Here is an 18,771-nt window from a genome sequence, read left to right as displayed (position 1 = left end):
ATGATGGACAGGAACTACCCGACTCCCACTTTCACCGACCCGCTGGCTCCAACCTCCCCCGCTGCCTGGGCCTACGAACGGAGCGCGGCCGGAATCAAGCCGAGGTAAGGAGGAGGCAGCGGCCCGCCCGTCGCGCAGGAAAGTCCGGGGATGCGAGGCCTACGCTGGGGCTTTGGAGGGGAGGGGATTAGGGAGGCCCGGGATTCCTGCACCCTGCTCCAGGTTACAGCCACCGGGGGCTCACTTTCCAAACACACCGGTGAAAAATACCCCACCAGCTGTCTGCGACCCACCCCAAACCACCGACCTGACCCGGGGCGCGAGGCTCAGGCACCCTCGCCCTCTCTGTGACACTGGATCCGGGCGTGGGAGCAGGGCCTGTGACCCCACATTGACACATGCCCCGGACCTGCCACTGTCACCCTTCAAGTTACTGCCGAGATCTTTTCTTAGAAACCTCAATTCCCGGCAGTAATCCAGTTTATTGCCCTCCTGTCCAAAAATCCAATGCTTTTTTTTTTTTATTAAAAACACACGTTTTCGTGCACTGCCAGCTTTGCATATTGTTGGCGGATAGACAGCGATGCTTGCGCTCTGTGCCCGCGCCGTGCATGCTAATTGCCTTTAATGAAATTCCTGTAGTGATCGCGCTGCATGCGGAGCGGCTGCAGCCGGAGATATTATGTCTGTGCGATGGAACTTTCATTTTTTTTTTTACTTCTGTTCTGCGACTTATTGCCAAGCGACTGAAATCTGACTTTATTGGCGTCCGTACAGTTGGGAATAATAAGGAAAAGTGGAGACCGGCGTGCGGATTCAGTGGCGTGTGTGTGTGTGTGTATGTATGTGTGTGTGCGTGCGTGCATGTGGATTTCTTGTTTAAGAATATTTTAAAATATCTATACCTGTAAAGTCTTGTGTATCGTTACGTGATACATACTTGCACACAGCGCCTACTGATGATACCGGATGTTCAGAACCGTGCAGCTTAAGTACTTTGAGGTTCTGTTCTGAAGGCAGCGATGTAAGCGGTAAAGAATCGGAGCACGTACATGGCTCGAATAACCAAAAAAGTGGTTTTAGGTAAAACAATGTGATCAACAAATCAGTCTTCTTCAGAGACCATCCGATTGTTCTATTTCTTTGCGTGGTAATCTTTTCCATGCATTGTTAACCTACCCCCGTTCATTAGTATCCAGCCCATGTCTACTAAACATGTAACTGTTAATCCTGTACGCAGATCTATTGCTAACTGCCCAAATTAGCCTTGCCAATGATTAATGCATGTTGAAGTACTTGGTACTTTAATATGCATTTATCTTTAACCTGCATGAAAAGAACCCACTGAAGACTCTGGAGCGGATTAGTAGTTAGTATCTGCGCATTCCCCTGCTGAGCAGGAGATGCGTTCGATGGAACTGGCCGCTCTGTCCCCTCCGAGGTCTTTATTCGCTAATGCAGGAATTGGCAGACGTGTTGTCATTTCACTATGTCCCTGGCACATGCTTCGTTATATCAGTGAGGTGACTTTTGTGATCTCACTCATTTAATTATGCATCATACAGGGGTATCTACACTGTTCCTGCGCACAAGCTCGCTATGGTTGGTATTCCATAATGTATAATGACATCAAGGAGATGAAACTGCAACTCTCCTGCTTGTACTTTAATGATATAGAATCAGTCTTTCAAGGAGGCTAACCTGGTTGCAGCTGGGTCAAATCCTGGGCCCAGTTTCTGGAGGAGAAGAAAGTATTGGGAGCGCAAGACCGATCAGGAAAGACAGCGGTCAGGAAGAAATACCTACTGGGCTACAGATATCAGAAAACAACCCCATACTGGTTTGGAAATCTCTTTTCCAGGTTTTATAGGAGTTTGATTCCTCCAGACATGTATCGGTCGGGTACATGGAGACCTTCAAGTCTCCGCTCTTCAACTTGCCAACAATAAAACAATATATACGTGATCTTATGTGACATCTTAAAGCCTTGTCTGGCTTATTAGGGAACAAAAGCTTAATTGGTCCAAATGTATGGTCTTTGGGTAAACCTGACGATGCCGTAACTCCATAAGTGTTCTCTTAAGCCTTTTGAGTTTCATACCTTAGTATTTTTTCCTTTAAAAAGGTGGATAATAGACCTTAGCGTTAAATAGGCTACAAATCAACAACACACAGCTGTGCTAAAAATAGCAAGGCTTTGGCAGGCCTGCCCTGCAGTTCAAAAGTTGAGGTTCGTCCCGCAGGAGTTCGGCAAACTCGATCCATTTCTTCCTGAAAAAAAAGTAAAGGCCGGATTGATCCTAATAAAAAGCGAAGGAGCCCCGAAGGCGTGGTGATCTGTGCTTACGGAGCCAAAAATACGACGTTCAGGACGGAGAGAAAAATGCTTGTGTGTTAGCACAGCACATAAGTAAATGTATAATGTCTTCATTTGCTCTCTTGCCTGGCTGCACGCCTTGTGTTTTGCAATTTTGACACCCTGCGCACATTTCCGCTTGGGTGTTTTATTTATTTTGTGCGTTTTTAATCTAGGTGTGTTGGTGGAAATAGACATATCGGTCTCTGGCAGGCATAACATTCACCTGTAATATAATGGTAATGTGTTACGTACTAGAGGTGGAAATCTGATACCCTTTATGTGCAGTGGGCTTGCCTTCTGTATGTATGTCCATTTTTGCCTTTCCCAATAATTCCCACACTCTGAAAAGGTCTTCCAGAAAGCTATGGTGCGTGTATCCTAAGGGGGGGACTTCAGACGAGGCTATAGGGCATACCTAATTACCTCTTTGAAACCAGAAGGCCCTGTTATTTTCTAGTAAGCACATGGTATTTGTTGAAGAAAGGCTGCCATTAGAGTATTTTTCTTTTGTATGTGTTCCTCCTTGGTTTTAGAAAAAGATTGCGAAACTTTTATTAGGTATTATGCCAGGCGTGTTTCTGTACACAGGCTTTACTGATACAAGACTACAGAGAGTAAACACTTGTGATCATTGTGTGAGCGTTGCTATAACCAGATTAGCAGAACGCATGGTTTTTTATTTTTTTTATTAGCAATGTCGGCAATACGATTGTTTGTTTTTAATAGATTGAAACATTTGGGTTTCCAAAGTTTGTTCAGTTCACGATTCAATCTTTTTCATTGTGTGAGCTCTGGCTTTCAGTTTGCTGTATCTGCCAGAATCACCTCGTCCGAGGAATCTTTTAGGATTATTATTTTAATGAAGTTGGAATTGAAATCCCAACATAGGATTTCGTAGCTGATTGTTTGCGATCTTAATGTGTTTTTTTTTTTTTCATTCTTGTGACCTAAATGCGATGAGCCATTTCCATATGAAAAACCCTCATACAATATACATGATGCCCGATTCTCATAAACAGCAAATTGTCTCCAACCCTACTAATGCTCATTAGTCTGGGAGGAGCGCGAGTGACCAGTTCATCCAGTATCATAGAAGTTTAGTATGTGATTCCTCTTCAAAAGATGTTTTCAAGCCACATTATTATCTCGTAATGCTATACATTAGCCAAGTCTGTTACAAGGCCTCCTTCCTATACAACAACCGTATATAATTTGATTGTCTGTTCTATATATAATTTACTAAGATGTATTCCTGATGTCATATGGCACCTTAGTTTACCAAACCAGATGTTTGAGTAAGGTGCCTTCTGCTATCACTTTTCAAACATGACAAACATTACAATTGCTTCTTTCTGATGCCTTTTAACCCAAGGACTTTATGCGAGAGAGAACGTGGGTGATTAGGTTACATGTGCATAAATGTAATGCTTCTTATTCCGCAGCTTCTGAACCAGTAATTGAGATCAGACAGCACGAGAGCACCGGGTTTTTAAAGTGGTCATTTCTTAATAGCTGATAAACATCTCACCGTATTTCTGCAGTGCTGGCAGAACGCAAGATGGGATATTCTTGACTTGTTTATATGCAAAGGGCCCCTTTACTTGGTAATGAAAAATGGTTTATATGTAATCATCCGTATTTGTAATATTTATTCTAAGGCGCGTTCAGAAAGTTTTCCGTACCTCCAGAACAAGTTTATTGAAGGAATTTGCGAACATGCTGTTCTGATTTTGAAAGACCACCTTGTGGAGCATTTAACTCAAACGCTGTCTCTGGTATGAGTGAAGCTCTCTCGCTCTCTCGCTCTCTCGCTCTCTCGCTCTCTCGCTCTCTCGCTCTCTCGCTCTCTCGCTCTCTCGCTCTCTCGCTCTCTCTGTGTATATATATATATATATATATATATATATATATATATTAGCGCTGCAACTAACGATTATTTTAATAATCGATTAGTTGGCCGATAATTTTTTCGATTAATCGGATAAAAAAATGCAATTTTTTTTCATTTAAAATAATGTCATAAAAAACATACAATTTACACTTTCATCTTTTTATTGCAATGGCCTCTCTCTATTCACCTTCATATTTTACTGACATAATAATAGCTACAAGAACCCAAACACTGTTTCTCAAACTAGGTTTTAATACAAAGTTATTAGTAAATATTAATTCATATGTTAACTATTTTTCATATTTAATAAAAACTGAGAAAAAAACCTTGTTTATATTTTCTTTTATTTACCAAACTGCCCCCAGTTATGCACATCTGACCCCCAGCTTGCCACTCTGCCCCCATATATGCCTTATAGCTCTTATATGCCAGATTCCACTGTGCCCCTTGATATGCCACTGTGCCCCCGATATGCCTTTTACCCCCAGATATGTTTTATGCCCCCCTGATATGCCCAATATCGATATGCCTTATACCCCCTATATGCCCTGAAATTCATAATACTTACCCATACACCACTCTGGCTCCTCCCCCTCCCATATACCACTCTGCCTCCTCCCCCCTCCCATACACCACTTTGGCCCCTCCCCCTCCCATACTCCACTCTGCCTCCTCCCCCCTCCCATACTCCACTCTGCCTCCTGTCAGCAACGGAGGTTCACAAGACACCAGGGAGCCGGGTAGAGAGGCAGAGTGGCGTATGGGAGGGGGAGGAGCCAGAGTGGTGTATGGGAGGGGGGAGAGAGACGGAAGTGAGAGACCGGCTGACAGTGAGGGGAATCCAGGTCCCCTGCAGCGTTGCGGGGGATCTGGATTCTAGTGTTATAATCCGATCTCTGTTTGAGGTCGGATTATATAAGGAGAGGAGTTTTTCAGAGCATTTGCTCTGAAAAAAACCTTTTTATAATCGATAAAAATCGATTCGACTAATCGATAATGAAAATCGTTGACAACGATTTTTCATTATCGATTTTATCGATTAGTTGTTTCAGCCCTAATATATATATATCTCTTATTTGCGTCTTGGGCCCTGAGGATGTTGGCTTCCTTTCCTATTTTAGGAACAGAAATGAATCTTCGTCAGATCTCAAGTACATCTCAGTCCTCCTTTGTTCTTCGCGGCTTTATGTTGTACTCCTCTGCTTCCATCCCGATAGAGCTGGTGGAATATCAACAGTTGCTGCTATAGACCTCATTGACATCTGGTTACAGGTTAATAGTTTGGACCTCTTTCACAGAATGATCTATGGCCATATGAGAGCCTGTGTGGTCTTCTGTTCCTCAAGGAATTACAGTATGGTACCCCTGGGTTCCAGCATATACTTTTTCAAAATCGGATTTATTTCTGACTTTTTTTTGTCTAAGCTGTGAAGGGAATGTCATTTTGTTTCTAACAGCGGGAGGGTATGTGTATTGACCTTGACGTTAATAACATTTTCTGAAGAATGCTCTCATTGCAATAAAAAGGTATCAAAGGCTTGAGATTACATTTGCATAACAATGCTGTGCATAATAATGTGTGATTGCTTTCCAAAATTGCGTTTAATAAATTGAACGTAGTATGGGCTAAAAAACACCAGAAGGCTCTTGATATCTTGCAATACAGTGATTGATCTTCATAATGAAAGACTTTAGCTAAGGAGAATAAGTGAGGGTATTTTGCTTGCAAGTTGTCCTACACATCTTATTTTTAGATTAACTATTTTTACGCAACAAATATTTTGATGCCTTTTTTTTGTCTCTTAATAAAGACTTAATTCCACTATAGTTGGTCAAGGAGAAGCAGATGTGTGGTGTATAAGAAAACACTGAAAGCAGTACTTGGGAGCAGAGTGCTTTGACTTGGATTAATTTAGGTTTCCTAGTGTATCGAGCAATATTTATTTAAGAAAACCATAATCTTAAAAATCTAATTTTTAAATCAAAATAAATTCGTCAGCAAAGCTTTTGTCAGAACGTGTGTTTTAATCTGTTCTTGTATTGGGTCACAGGCTTTAGCTGGTATTTTGGAGTAATGATTTAAAGAGGACACTCTGCTATAGGTGTATTTTACTGAAGACTGGATCTAATCTGTCAAAGGGTTTAAAGCTGCTGGTTTGGCTCATTGAAACTGGTTTCAAGAATGGGCAGAAGTAACACCTTGATACTTCTAGGCTGGGTAGTTGGTCTGATTTGGCCAGCATAACGTTATGTCGATCCTAACATGCAATAGTGAAGGTTCTTCATGGTAGGACTTGAGGCGGGCATTGCTAATACAAAAGAAAAGGTGGCAACTTTAATGCTTGAAATGCAGAAGACTCTTAAGCCAAGTCCAATCAGAGGGTGTGAATTGCATACCTAACTCACAGTAAAATATACTGTCATGTCCCAGTTATAGTGTATATGTCCTATAATCGGAGTTTAGATATTCAGGATGTCTTCCTAACTTCTCCGCAGACTGCTTCTATGTCCCTGTCACCTTTACCGCCGCTCTGTTTCTTCTTTCCTCTTCTTGTTCTTCCTTTGTCAGCTTCTCCCTGGTATCGGCGTCTTTAACCAGGCCTCCTGGAGCGCTTCCTCAAAAGGGTGGAGCCTCCACGCACACACTCCCCTCTGATTGGAGGACTGTGTGGGAGGCTGTCGCTGTGGCTCTGACTTTTTGCTAAAGTACTATTACAGACTGATATGCAGAAAGAGAAAAATTTCTGCACTTCTCTGTTCAGGGATCTGTCTGCATTATTCTGGCCTCTTGGAGTACTTCTGCAACAGGGCGCACCACATCCTCTACACCGTTCCTCCGATCAGTGGAGGCGGTATGTGCGGAGGCTCTGCCTTTTTCCCGCAGAATCTGGATAACGGAGCTGATGCCAGGAAGAAGTGAAGAAGAGCTGGAGAGCGCGAGAGAGATTTATATTTTCTTTAAAATAGCCCCAAACTATGTTGATTGTGTGAGGGTTTGGCCTATAATCGGGACAGTATGTTATTAATGCCTCATTTTCTTGTAATTTTCAGGCAAGTTGTGGAAAGAACACGTCGAGAGTGTGATATGTTGTAATTTTAACCAGCGAGGAGGCACATACAGCTCATGTGATTAGTTAGCAGACATGTAGGAATGAATGACACATTATATCTCCTCTTATTTACTAGCTCTGTCTCTGCTGAGCCTTTACACAGAGGTTTGTGAGTTAGGATGACCTGTAGGCAGTTTCTCTCAATAGAGCTGCTGCTATATAGCTTTCTTTTTAGTAGTCAGATAAGATTTAACCACAATATGTCAACTGAGAAAGCTGCATTCTGTTTTTGTGGAAATTGCATTTATATTAATCTAAAAAAAATAGCTACAATTCAAGATTTCTAATATTGCAAGTTTTGTACACAATGTCTGATTGTTATTAAACCGTTACGAAAATGTTAGTCTGTAAAACTGCACTATTATCCTTCCAAGCCATGCAGGTCAGCCATGTTTATCCGTTGCCAACATCTGTGAGTTTGCAATAAATGCTAAAGGGGAGATAAGTGTAATTTGTACCTTTTTGGAAGGGGAAGAAGCCTATTTGGGGAAAAAGTAACCAGTTGGTGCAATCCTCCATAAGCAACCAGCAGACTCATATGGCTGATCAGTCCACAGAAAAGTAGATTTTATTCTCTAGTTTATGGAGAATATTTAGCAGTTGATAAACCCATTGGAGCAAAAGTCCCATTAGCTTCGGTTTGTCTTCTTTCACCTGATTTTTATGGTCACCTCTGTTCGCAGTGTCCGGATGGTTTGGGAAAATTTATAGTTAGCCGGCAGATCTTTTAGTTCATCCTGAGACTGATCTGATGGCGATCTTTACAGATACAAAGTGTCAGCTCATGCATTTAGGTAACGTTTAAACTGTAGTGTGTAGGGTGTTCGATACCTTGTAGCTCTGCTCTTGATGTAGGCACTAAATCCTGCTTATCCGCCACCAGTGCGTTAATAGCATCTTCACCCAGCCAAAGGACACGGCTATGCACTCTTACAGTTTCTCTCGTGGAAACTTGTTATATGACATAAGTAGGGCTGCAACAACTAATCGATAAAATCGATAATGAAAATCGTTGCCAACGAATTTCATTATCGATTTTTATCGATTATTAAATGAGGGTTTTTTCAGCGCAAACGCTCTGAAAAATACCCCTCATTATATAATCCGTTTCAGTAACTCACAGCAGCAGCTCCTACTTACCAGTCCCTCCCTGTAATCACTGTGACAACTGGCCCCGCCCCCTTCCTCCTCCAGAACCACATGGCTGCGACACTCATCTAACTGTAAGTATAAAATTAATATTTGGGCTACTGAAAGTTAGGGGAGGTGGGAGTTAATTTAGGGGCAGTTATGGTTAATGGGGTGTTTAGGGTTAATTTAGGGGCAGCTATGGTTAATGGGGTGTTTGGGGTTAATTTGAGGCAGTTTTGGTTAATGGTATGTTTAGGGTTAATTTAGGGGATGCTGCGGTTGATGGGGTCTTTAGGGTTACTTTAGGGGCAGTTATGGTTAATGGGGTGTTTAGGGTTAATTTAATGATGAGGACTGAGGGTTAATTTAATTAATTTATTAAAGTTAACTTAAGGTGCAGTTAGAGATAAAGGGGGGCAAACTAAGGGGAATCTAAATCCTGGGGGCAGTGAAGATTAACCCAGTACTTATTTATAAAAGTATGGTCTGTGACTCTGAGGGGACTATGAGATATCTGGGGGGTATACGGCATATCTGGGGAGGACGGAGTTACATATCTGGGGGTATAAGGCATATAGGGTATATAAGGCATATGTGGGGAGGGCAGTGTGGCATGTCTGGGGAGGACAGAGTGGTGTATCAGGGTGTATAAGGCAGATCTGGGGCCACAGTGGCATATCTGGGGGTAGAGTGGAGTGGCATATGTGGGGAGGGCAGTGTGGCATGTCTGGGGAGGATGGAGTGCTGTATCAGGGGGTATAAGGTGTATCGGGCACAGTGGCGTATGTGGGAGGCAGCGTGGCATGTCTGGGAGGCAGCGTGGCAAGCCTGGGCTCAAACGTGCATAAATTGGGGGGGGGCTGGTTGCGAAATAAAGACAAGAAATGCATTTTATCAAAGTTTTTTTTATTTTGCTGTTTGTATTTAATATTTGTTTATTACATTATTTTAAATAAATGAAAAATTTACATTCATTTTTTTTTTATCCGATTAATCGAAAAAATAATCGGCCAACTAATCGATTATGAAAATAGCCCAAGACATAAGAATTTTAGTTTTGTATTTCTTTTATATTTTTAGGTTAACTCCACTTGCTCCTTCATTGTCTTGGTACTTGTGTTGTAGAAGCACATATATAATATATATTTATTTACGTTCCAAATATTTCATATCTTCTATATTGGAAGCTCGTGCGAGACCCTACCCTTTGCTTCTGTCCAAATTGTGCAGCACTTTGTTTGCACTTCTATGGCTGAGGCTGTTACGGGTGATCTTTTGGAGCAATAAATGTACTTTTACTCACAACATAGAATGCAGTAGGTCGATCAGTAAATTGATTTAATCCGGAATAGCTTCTGCCCAAGAGTAGGCTGGCAACTGTTACCATCGAAACCTGTTGGCAATGCCCTTTCCAGTCATTTTCATGTCACCTTAAGCAGTCAATCAGAGGCAAGAGCAGTTGCACCATGGACGAGGAGAGCAGCTGCTGTAGTAAGAAAGCCTGTTCAGCGTTAGACAAACACCAACAAATTAAAAAACAAAATTAAGTGGGAGCCAGACTCCTTAAGCCAATAGAATTCAAATATGTAAAATGGGGTAACATGTAAAGCATTGATGTGGACCTCTGCACCATAAAATTGTGTATGTGGAGTATGACTGTAATCAGGAGATGTTTCTGAACATAAATTGGGTCAGTGTTCAGCTGTGACACAGAAAATGTAAGCATTATGGGTTTTTAATCTATTATCACTAATTTATGTATTTCTGTGATTTTTAAAAGAAGGCCCTACTGCTCCTGAACAAAATGATGTACAATTTTGTGCGGGTTCATCAGATATGGAAAAGGGGAATTTTGGTTTACCAAACATGGTAAAAATTAGCAAAAATATTTTGGTCCTTTTGATTATGAAAATCCCCCGGGCCTGAAGGGGTTAATGTGCATTCTTCTATAGGGGCGTTAGACATTGGACTGTCCCTTTTAAGCTGTTAACCGTTTCCATGTATGTAGCTGCACTCAAGCAACCATATAGTTTAACTGTTGGTTGAATTAATGGTCGCATTCTCCTCAGAAAAAGTTATTTCCTTTAATAGATTATGCGCATAATCGAGACAAGGCACACAACACACAAAAGTCGAAGCGTTGTCTAATTACATATTTGGATTACATGGTTTATATAACTTCTTATATTTCTTATCTGCTTCTAATAGCATGCATCATTCTGATTGGTTACTTTTTAAGCAGGTTACGCCTCTTAATAGATATGTTGGCGCAACTCGTGATACATCATAGACTAGACATTTTCTACTGTCTTTGTCAGCAATAATATTTATGATAACATAAGCATTTTTCTAACATTAACATTACTGATGACATTTTTGTGACAGGCAGTCATGGAATTCTTTATGCTTTTGTACTGATAACTCATCCATCTCCTGTAAGATGTGGCAGGACGGACTCATCCTCTTGGTGGTTGGGTGTTCATTTATGTACCAACTGGTGTAAGATGTATAAGGTTGTGTTAGAAGAGAGTTTAATTAGCTGGAGTGCTAATATTACTGCTTGCAGAAGGAGTCTGAAGAAGAGCCCTGCGCGGAACTGTTTTCTTAATCCTGCTCCCACTGAATTTCTGACCATTACCGCCCGCTGCCGCAACGCGTGTGTTCCAATCCCGCCTGCTCCCGGAACATGTGCAGTCAATCTCGACCTGCAACATGTGTCCATTCCCTCATTCACAGATACTAACCATGCACATATACTCATTTATTTCCTCAAGCAGGGGAAGCAGGAACGGAGCAGAGTCATGTGATGTAAATTCATGTGGTTCCGCTGGGTTCCTGGGCGGAACAGGAGAAGAGACGCTGTGTGCGAGCAACGCAAAGGGAGCCTTGCGGGTGTGCGCGGGATTACTGGGACCCGCAGGTACATTGTCTGACTGCCCGCTCCCACCTGAAAAACCGCCTGCACCCGCAAGTTTTTTTGACGGGTCCTGGATCCCGATGCAGTCCTCTAGCCTGAAGACCCACTAGCCAACGAGATAAAGAAATATCTTTTTTTTGTTCAGTAGCTCATGAAAGATAACAATGCCCTAAACACTTAAAATATAGAGGTAGGTTATTTGACATTATAAAAGCTCTGGGAATGTATTCTGTAATATTCGGATACAGGAATAAACTGAACAATTTCCTGTTGAGATCATATTTTAATTATATTTTCTGATGCCGTTACTAAATGCGAGAGCATTTTATTTCTATCCAGCATAGGAAACGTTTCCACCTTCTGTATGTGTGAAGGCGTTCTTAGGATAGATTTCCTTATAATATGATACTGGAATTAGTTGACATAGGATGCTGTCCGCCTCTGTATCTGTGATATGATGACCTCATGCTCTTAGAGCTTTGCAATTTAATTAGGCAGGTGCAGAATAGAAAGGGAGGTACTGAACCCTCTCTTATTGAAGGTGCTGTTCCATTTACTCTGCAGGACTTAATACATTGTTTAATAAAGTGTTGCATTAGAGTACTTCTATATAATTTTTTGTTTTTATGAGAGTGCTTAGAGCACTAAACTGTTTCTTTGAGAAATTGCGGGGATATGAGAAACAGATTTGTATAACATTAGACAATGATCAGACTGGAATGAAGTTTCAGTCACCTTGTCAAGCTGGATATTTTATACGCTGAAAGATCTTTACATTGTATGTGTCGAGACCTATTTTATCTCTGAATCTCTAGAGGGGGCTGCTAAGGCTACCCCCGTAACGCCCGACCACTTCATCTGTACTGCAAAACCAGGACATGTGCCCCAAGGCATCTATTCGAGAGACGTCCAAAAAATATCTTAAACATTTTACAACATATGAACGTTTTTAGAATTGGTGTCAACAAAGATTTCAACACCTAGATAAGGTAAGTATAGCTTCCTCTAGTAGTTGGCGATTATAGAAAAGACGTACAGAGATGGTATTAGGGTCCTTATCTTGCACAGTGCAATGAATACCTGTACATTAATGGAGTCAATCATTTAGATGGCCTCTGTTACATATGATCATACCTGGGAGCTCTACGGGTTTCACTGGGAGTCTGTGGATGAAACCCATCTCCTTTCTCCTGGCAGAGGGAGAGCAGGGTTTGGCCACACCCACTCCGCTGTCATTCATCTGCTTCCTGCCCTCTAAAGGCTGCTGGTGACTGGCCACACCCCTTTGTAAAGCCACTCCCCCAGAAGTGGGAGACCCCCTTGCGGCCCATCCTAGGATATTTCCCATTGATGAATACTGTTGGGGGTCACCTGTAGGTCTTTGGAGAAACTTCGAAAATGTAACAAAAGCAAGATTTGTGGCAGTTCATACACATAAGACTAAAGGAACAATGATTTTCCCTAAGCATTTGACTCAATGCAATGAGAGCTTAAAGGGAGGGGGTATCGGTGGTACTCTGTCCAGTCATACAGACTCTGTCCAGAAAGCATACATTTTGGTTGTTGGTAAATAGACCTCTCGGACACTGCGTAGGGATGACATGGTTTGGAAAACGTCAGATTGTGCCCAAATGTTTAGACTGCTCGTGATGCAGTCACTTGGCAGCTGGAAGAAGCCTCTGTTTGTATACACGACGTAAACCGTTCCTTGGGAAGCCTGTAGCCCTTCAGCGATGGGTGACCTCATATTTCAGCGTATGCTTGGTGAATGCAGAGCGCATATACAAAATCTGTAGGTTTTTTGGGGTTCTTATGTTGATGGATTTTCTCCATTTTTTTTTTTTTTTTTTTTAATAGTGTCCTAACTCTAGACACTGGCATGTAAAATGTATTATGCATGTGTGTGTAGTTTGCTTGAGTATATGTGTGGAGCAGTGTTGGGGGGGGGGTGTGTGATTATGGATGAAACAAGGAAAAGTTACTTGAAGTGTAAATGTTTTTAACACTCCATCACTACTGTATTTGTGGTGGTTGGCAGGTTTAGGACATCTGAATCTCCTTTCGTGATGGGCCCAGGTACCCCTGAGCCTTCCAGGCCCCTGACCTAAATCACATGCAAGGAGGCCTTGTCTGTGGTGCTTTAGTAAAAAGGAAGCCTCTTTTGCACTATTATTGAACAGCAGAATTGCTGGCACCTACATTTTTAGGTATTTTTTTATTAAATCAATAAATGTTGGATGCCATTGAAACCAAAGAGCTGGGGCAGGGTTCTGTGGCTCGTGTTTTTGGAGATGAGAATTTCTATTTCATTGTTCCATATGGATTTACTTAGTCGGTCTGATCCAGTTACTATAATTATCTTGTCCTTTTCTTGTAATGCACTGTGCATGTGGAAACAAGGGATGTAACTGGAAAATTAATGTGTCTTAACGGTAAAAACTTGGATGTTTTTTTCTTTCTGGAACTAAATTATAGATCTCGGAAAGGTAATAAGCGCAACTTGGCGTGGTTGGAATCACATGAAAGAAAAATCATTTATGCATTTGCTGGTGTTCTCTTCAGAGATAAAGGAGTTTATTCAGTAAAGGGAGAGTTGTGATTTTTAAGTCTCTCACGTCACTATTTGTTATGAAGGGCCAACACTAGGAAGTTTCTCCAATGTAAAGAGCTCAGATTGCCCAGTAGGTGCAACAACGCTTCTTTCTCCACGGATCTGTTGGCAATGTTCTGGCATGTTGGAGTACTTCCACAAAAGGACGGAGCAATGACGTACCCTACGCCGACCGGCTCTCCCCTCTTCCTCCAGTCAGAGAGAGGGTGAGAGTGGAGGCTCTGCCCTTTAAGGAAGCGCTCCGGGAGGCCTGGTCATCGGAGCTGATACCAAATAGAAGTTGACAAAGACAGAAGAACAAGAGGAGGCAAGGGAAAAAGTGGAGCTGTGGAAGAGGAGATGGAATTGTTCGCCATGGAGGTCAGGGAGTCTTAGAGAGAGAGAGAGATCGCTCTTCAAGGATATTCTTGTGTAAGTCAGGGAGGCAGGAGAAACAATTTCCTGGAGACTCGGGACCTCTGATATTTTAGCTGCTCTGCCTACAACATAAGCAAAATTTAAGAAGTTCACCAGCTTTATACGATAGACTCCCCATTAGAGAATGAACAGTAGGGGTTCTGCGGATCTGTATTTTTTAAGATGACCGTATTTTTAGAAATAAAAGGCTTTTTTTATAGTGGTGGATGGTGGTCCAGATGCATTGGCAGGAACTGGTGTAGAACCGTGACAGGTTGACCACTCTCCTCCAGGGGTTGGAGCCCCGCGTGGCCACATACTGGGGACTCAGACTTCATTTTTTTTTCTCATAATGGATAGACAGGAACCAAAGGGCAAAAGCAGATGTCAGTTTTAGAGACTGACAAACAAAATCCCAAGCAATAGGTAGGTAGTTTGAAATGAATTTAGTTGTGCTAAAGTCCTCTTTAAAATTATTTTAAGAAAATAACTATCTGCACTAAAACATTTTTAGCGATCTGGCATAAAAGAAAAAAGCATGAAATGAAGATGAGAGAATGCTTTCAGTTTAAACACTTTAGCCTTCGGATTGGAGCAGATGAGGAACCGCTGGGTTGTTCTGAAAGCTCTGAGCTGCCCAGATATTTCTGTTTCGTATGGAGTTACCCTTTTCTCGATTACATCAAAGTATCAAATGTGGATCATAAAAGTATTGTTTCTGCACCTGAAATACAGTTATGACATGATGGCCAAGGGACAGTTAGATCTCTGTGCTGTTTTAACAGGGGACAAAGTATAGAATTTACAGAATAAACACCTTTTGTCAATGATTCAGTAGTGTGCAAGATATTCGTTACAAATGTATACAATTGATTACCTCTCGTGCTTAGAGTATTTACCCGTATACATCTGGCTTCTTGTTGCTGATTGTTGGCCCCCCTTCCATCTTTCAGTTTTTAAACACTGATGCCACTTATGTGAAGCCACCGAAAACACAGCTACAATTTTTGTTAATATGGGGCTTTCATGCTTACAAATGATGTCATCTCTGCAGTGCTCCAAGAGGCTTGCTAGTCACGAGGGAAGATGCCCCAAAAAATAGTTGATGGGAGTTCCTCTTTAAAAGCATAATAGACTTGTGGTTTCTGGTCGGAATTTATAGATACTCACATACTTTAGCGAGAACCCCGGTCACTCGGATGCATGTGAAGCACTGGAGCTGAGCCATGCCGTATGAGCTCATCAGAATCCATACTGTGCATCGTAAGCCATCAGCTTTGTTTTTATGACCATAATGAAGTATACTTAACTGGCTATTCTTGAGTGCATCATAAGCTTTTTAAAGGCCTTGAGCTATTTGCAGTTTATGGTGCTTATTAATTCCAGATGTACAGATTCTGAGATTACGCGGACACATAAGGGACGCTGTATAAGTAACAAGGTTATGTTTGCATCTAAAGCAAAGAATCATCTTGTCTGCTTTTTGCCTATATGCTGCGTACAGAGATCTGCAGAGAACAAACCAGGAATAAATGCAGTGTGACTGACCAGCCGAGGGAGCTGGAAAAAGAGTGAGGTCTGTGCAGTGTCCTCACAGACCTCCATTCAATCTCCCTTAATCTGACCTCCGCAAGGTGGCGCTTCCATGTAAAAAGGGGTGCATGGCCACACCTCTTACCCGGCCCACTTTCTGCCTGTAGCCACACCCCCAACATGTCCCGTTTTGGACACGGCACTCCAAAGTCATTTTTTTTTTATTCTATGCATAATCAGCTATGAAATATGTAAGTAAAAATAATTATGTATAAACGAGAATATGCTGAAAGTGCTACAAAAAAAAAAAATAAAAAGCGCTGCTTCATGATCTTTCTTTCTTGTGCCAATACAAACACCTGAATACCCTGAGCTCAAGCACAGTCCCTCTTAATATAGAAGAGAATCACTCGGGTAAAATGCTGATCAATTCTTCTTTTATCACAAGATTATAGGGAGGAACCAGCTGTAACCATGATGATGCTTTAGTAGATATACTAAGCAGGAAGAGTATCCGTTTACACTAAAGCTTTTCACACCCTTGGGTAACCTGAGCTTTAGAAGCACGAGAGTAGCACACCTGTGTTCATTTTATAATAAATAGTCCGTTTGTTTCTCGTTTATACCGTAGGAGTCCCATTTAAGCTCTGGAGGTCAGCTTTCCACTTCTTTAGCCTCTGTGTCATCTAGAGCACTTCTTAAATGAACACGCTAGGCATTGTATACACGTTAATGCACATGCTTTTTTTTTTTTTTTCTTGTGGTCTAGCAGAATTGTCCCAAATGCATTTGCCCCCTTCCTCACCCCCTAACTAAGTGCCCTGCATGAGATGCCTTTGGCTAAATCAGTCTCTGCATGTGATGCCAGATCCAGTGCTAGCTCTCCTGAACGCTTCGTGCGGGGGGTCTGTTTAGACCCCAGTGCACATTTATAAAGTCTTCCCATACATTTAACTTGACGTACATTCCTCCCACTGATTGGCTGCTTAAGCTGTAGGTGGCAGGAGCACTCCCATGGATTCCATTGGAAGTACTTACTGCCAGGATTAAGAAAGTTTGGATCATGGAGAAACAAGATATCCCCCCCCCCCCGTTTTGGAAGAATGTGTATAAAGGTTCTCAGAAATGTAATATTCTATGGTGTGGCGTCCGGGGCTAAACTGTCCTTTTTAAAGGAATATTCTAGTTTTATCTTGGATTTTTTTTAAATACATGCATACGGCCCACTGCATTTAACTGTAGGCTTGTTGAAGCCCTTCATTTTTGGGGGATTTTGTTTTCACCAAATGATTTTGTGTGTTTGCATACCTGTAATTTTTCATTTTGTCGTTTTTCCCTAAGATTTTTTTCAGCCCTTGAAGTTTAGTTTAAATTCTCACCCAGTCTCTTCAGAGGTAGTAGATATGCAAAGTGTATTTAATATCTGCTTTGTATGACGCTTCAGTAACTAGTACAATGACTTGAGGTCTGAATTAAACACGAAAGCATTTTTTTTAGGACAACAATCGTATAGCTTTCAGATAATTTGGTCCTAAAAGATGCATTTTTAGTTGAAAGGATATACATGTAATTTTTATTACATTTTTTTAAATTTTCTTCCAGCTTAAGCTATGGAGCTGGGCATTCTTCTCATTCGGAGACGGAGCTTCTTCACAGGCAGACTTATGCAGCTACTCATCAGCTCCCTGCATACGCGACCACTCACCACCCCTCAGGTACGGTCTCTTTACAAAAGTACAAGATTTTAATTTCCAAGCATGTCTGGTGTCATAAAAATCATTAACATCATTCCCTTTTGTGGAAGTTCTCCGAGAGCCCATAATGCAGATGGATCCACATCTGCTGCACTTCTTTCTCCACCAATCTGTTTGCTTTATTCTGGCCCCTCTCACTACATCTGCAAAGGTTGGGGCCACGGGCTCATTCTCTCACCCGTTTCTCTAAACTTAAAGACAAGGGATGAATTTACAGAACTCAAAACCAAACCTTTGAGTTCACTCTTTCAATAAACAATAGGCGTTGGTTCTGTATTGGCCACAACACATAAATTGTGTCTTCAATTACAGGTACGGTATTAGCAAATTAATGAGTAACAATATATAAATGAATCTGTTCTTTTACGTTTAGGTCTGTCTGGAATCTTTGACACCGGCCTTCACGTGGCTGGCGGTAACACTACAGAAACCTCTGTCATGAACTTTCTTTCTGCCATTGAGTCTCGGACCGCCCAAGCTTCATCAGGGACAACCCTCCTGCCACAGTTCAGGGCTCCATCATGGCAGACTGGTAGGTTACATCTTTGAGTGATATCTGCAACTATTGCTTTAATTTTAGAACATTTATTTTTTGGATTTTTTTCCCCATTCATTTATTTTTGGGTGTGAGTTGGTCATGATCTGGGATTCATGGTCACCGGCTTACTTATATGCTCCGTTTTCATCATATTAATTCTGTTCTGTAAAGCAGCGTGAGTTTGTCTAACGATAATCACTCGGTGATGCACTGTGAAAATGTCCCTGATCTCAAACAAGAATACATTTATTTCCACTTTATTAAATAATTGCATACTCGCAACTAGTAATGAATATTTTCCTTTGTGCCACCGCACATTTCAAGATCTAATGAACGCCAAGCGTTGCTCCAATGCGGAGCATGGATCTATTTGTATCTAGAAATGTGTTGGTTGGTTTTTCATGTCCTGTTTACTCTTGTGATATCCTGGAAAGTAGTATTTGGTTTTTCTAGACATTTCTTCTGGTTTCTAACACTATAGCTGATTTCCATTTTGTTTGCAGAGTGACTCAATAAGTTTTTTTTTGTTTT

At 41.6% G+C, this 18,771-nt stretch overlaps 1 protein-coding gene across 2 annotated transcripts in view; it reads left to right on the top strand.

Moving 5' to 3' along the window:
• Window positions 1-18,771, top strand: part of LOC149276962 (glutamine and serine-rich protein 1-like) — a 28,665-nt gene continuing 9,894 nt past the window's right edge. For both annotated transcript variants that reach the window (XM_089503224.1, XM_089503225.1), the window contains exons 1-3: window positions 1-104; window positions 17,551-17,663; window positions 18,076-18,234. In XM_089503224.1, coding sequence (XP_089359350.1) covers window positions 1-104; window positions 17,551-17,663; window positions 18,076-18,234 — 376 coding nt within the window. The remainder of the gene's footprint in view (window positions 105-17,550; window positions 17,664-18,075; window positions 18,235-18,771) is intronic.

The sequence above is a fragment of the Sceloporus occidentalis genome, unplaced genomic scaffold, assembly GCF_023333645.1.
Source record: "Sceloporus occidentalis isolate IW3139 unplaced genomic scaffold, rSceOcc1.0.p SCAF_223, whole genome shotgun sequence".
NCBI lineage: Eukaryota > Metazoa > Chordata > Lepidosauria > Squamata > Phrynosomatidae > Sceloporus > Sceloporus occidentalis.
This window is presented reverse-complemented; position numbering and strand designations above follow the sequence as displayed.